Source organism: Zeus faber (assembly GCF_960531495.2).
Source record: "Zeus faber genome assembly, chromosome: 14".
Taxonomy (NCBI): Eukaryota; Metazoa; Chordata; class Actinopteri; order Zeiformes; family Zeidae; genus Zeus; species Zeus faber.
Genome location: NC_137200.1, coordinates 30,168,444 through 30,170,823, shown reverse-complemented (window position 1 = coordinate 30,170,823; position 2,380 = coordinate 30,168,444). Strand labels below are relative to the sequence as shown.

Here is a 2,380-nt window from a genome sequence, read left to right as displayed (position 1 = left end):
ATAAATAATATGAATAATAACACAACAATCATAATAATAATAACAACAATGATAATAATAATAATAACAACAATAATAACAATACTACTACTACTACTACTACTACTACTACTACTACTACTAATAATAATAATAATAATAATAATAATAATAATAATAAATAGACTTGGTTGGACAGCATTCTTTTGGATTTAGTTACATTTTGTGGTCCAGATTGCATTGGGGAAAAGCAAAAAAAAGAAAAAGTGTGATCCTGGCTGTGAAGGGTGGGGCGCTCGTCCTTTCGAGTCCCTTCAGGGCTTCAGGTCGTGTCCCCAAAAAAAAGGGATTGAGCTGGACACACGACAGCCGACGGCGGGGGCGAGGGCAGCGGGTGTGCCGCACATCTGCGCCCGTGCACATGCGCATGCACACCACATCGCCGCAACACATCCTCCCCCATCCCACCCTCATTTGGACACATTCTTTGCGTTCGCCTCCCGTCTTCACTTCCCCCCTCACATCACATTCTCAAATAGCTGCATGGACCTCATCATGGTTTCATCCTGGAGGCCGGCAGGGAGGGAGGGAGAGAAAAGCAGTGGTGAAAGGATGATTTCATTTTGCCAACAGACGTAAAGGCTGAGACAGGGATCTGTACCACATACCATATATAAATAGATACTCCATACATATAATGTCAATTCATCCACTCAACCATAGGGGGCAGCACGGGACAGTGCAATACAGTGGTATTCAAAGTTTTTTGCTGCCGAGCAAAACTAATGAAAATGACAACCAACTTCGCTTGTCAAATTAGTGGTAAAAATATATATATGTTAAAGGGGACCATTATGAAAAACTCTCTTTTTGTGAGCTGTCTGTCATAGAACATGTGGTGAAACAAGCCGCCCAGATTTGCGATCCCTTCCTACGTCACTTGGTGCCTCAGTAGAATTAGCACCACCCTCCATCTGAATAACTCCACACCACCCTGGAGAATAACAGGTGCTGCTGGGAACTGCTCTGTTGGCTTACAGACCAGCACAAATCTTTCAAAAGAAAAAGGAATTAATACCAACGGCCTGTGTGAATAAACTGCATATGATGGAAATAATAGTTAAAATAATAGAAATTGTGTGTTTTTATTGTATAAGTATATTTTGATTTATTTCATTTTATTTTCTGACGTTTACATGAAAAAGTAATCCCCGCGGGCGGTGTCCCGGTGTTGTGTCCCCCACATGCTTGGAACACAGCCACCAAAGTTGGAACAAGCTTTTAAATGACGTCGTGTAGATATAAACTGAGTGAAGATTCAGCAACTGGATCGTTTATTTCTCGCCTCAGATTTGTTCAGAAACAGCTTCTGGTGACGGTTCAGGGGAAATCAGTCAGATACAACAGAACCCAGAAGTTATACTCAAACCCCATTGGCTCACAGAACTGGGGGCCTCAGGAGGGAGGCGTCGCCCACTGAAACAGAGCACGCGTTCAAGGCCTGGTTTATTTTTGAATCTTTCATTTTCTTGCCCCCCCCCCCCCCCCCCCCATGTAATTCCTCCAAACCCCACGAGGGGAACACGCCCCACACTTTGAATACCACTGGTGTGAGAGGTGATTTGCTTCTTACCTGTGCATGTATCTGTGTGTGTGTGTGTGTCTATTGTCATCATACATTCAAGATGGAGGATGCTGTATGATACATACCTCCTGACATGCTATAATGAACTCCTCTAAAGTGACAACTCCATCTTTGTTCTTATCCATTTTCTACAAAGCAAAACAAAATAGAGAAAAATTAACATTAAATATGAGACAAGTTTTCAGAAGAATATCATTTCAATTACATTCAAACTTGGATAAGATACATTACTAATCTCATTATGCTCTGTTGGGGTTCAATGTACGCGCGGTTTATGTTCACAATTCATTGTGTGAAATCAATGAGAGTTGTTGAAATCTTAAAAGATAAATGTTTGGACTGTGACTGATTGACTCTTGTGCCGGAACGTGACGAGCGACAAGAACGAAGCTGAAGTCCGTTCATTCCCAGGGAGGGACGCGTTCTGCAGCCGTCACACGCTGTGGTGCAGAGGTTCGTGCGTCCGGATGCGTTTTTCAATTTCCATGTGTCAAGTTTCGGTCCTCACTACGACCGGAAGCAACATCAGGAAAGTTTATTGAGCTGTGGATGACACCATATTTATTATCAATAAATCTCATTTTATATTGGTGAATTGTATATTTTTCCCCTTTTTCCCTGAGGTATTTTCTGATGCAAAACGCAGACGCATTTGACCTGACGGCCACCAGGAGACAAGATCCCACCAGGAGGGAGGATCCCACCAGGAGACAAGATCCCACCAGGAGGGAGGATCCCACCAGGAGACAAGATCCC

General features: G+C 43.0%; 1 protein-coding gene across 2 annotated transcripts in view; it reads right to left on the bottom strand.

Annotated features, from left to right (window-relative positions):
• Nucleotides 1–455: 455 nt before the first annotated feature.
• kcnip1b (Kv channel interacting protein 1 b) overlaps nucleotides 456–2,380 on the bottom strand; it is a gene marked incomplete at its 5' end in the record, with an annotated part of 22,979 nt that continues 21,054 nt past the window's right edge. For both annotated transcript variants that reach the window (XM_080014335.1, XM_080014336.1), the window contains 2 exons: nucleotides 456–545; nucleotides 1,690–1,752. In XM_080014335.1, coding sequence (XP_079870461.1) covers nucleotides 498–545; nucleotides 1,690–1,752 — 111 coding nt within the window. In that variant the 3' untranslated portion in view covers nucleotides 456–497. The remainder of the gene's footprint in view (nucleotides 546–1,689; nucleotides 1,753–2,380) is intronic.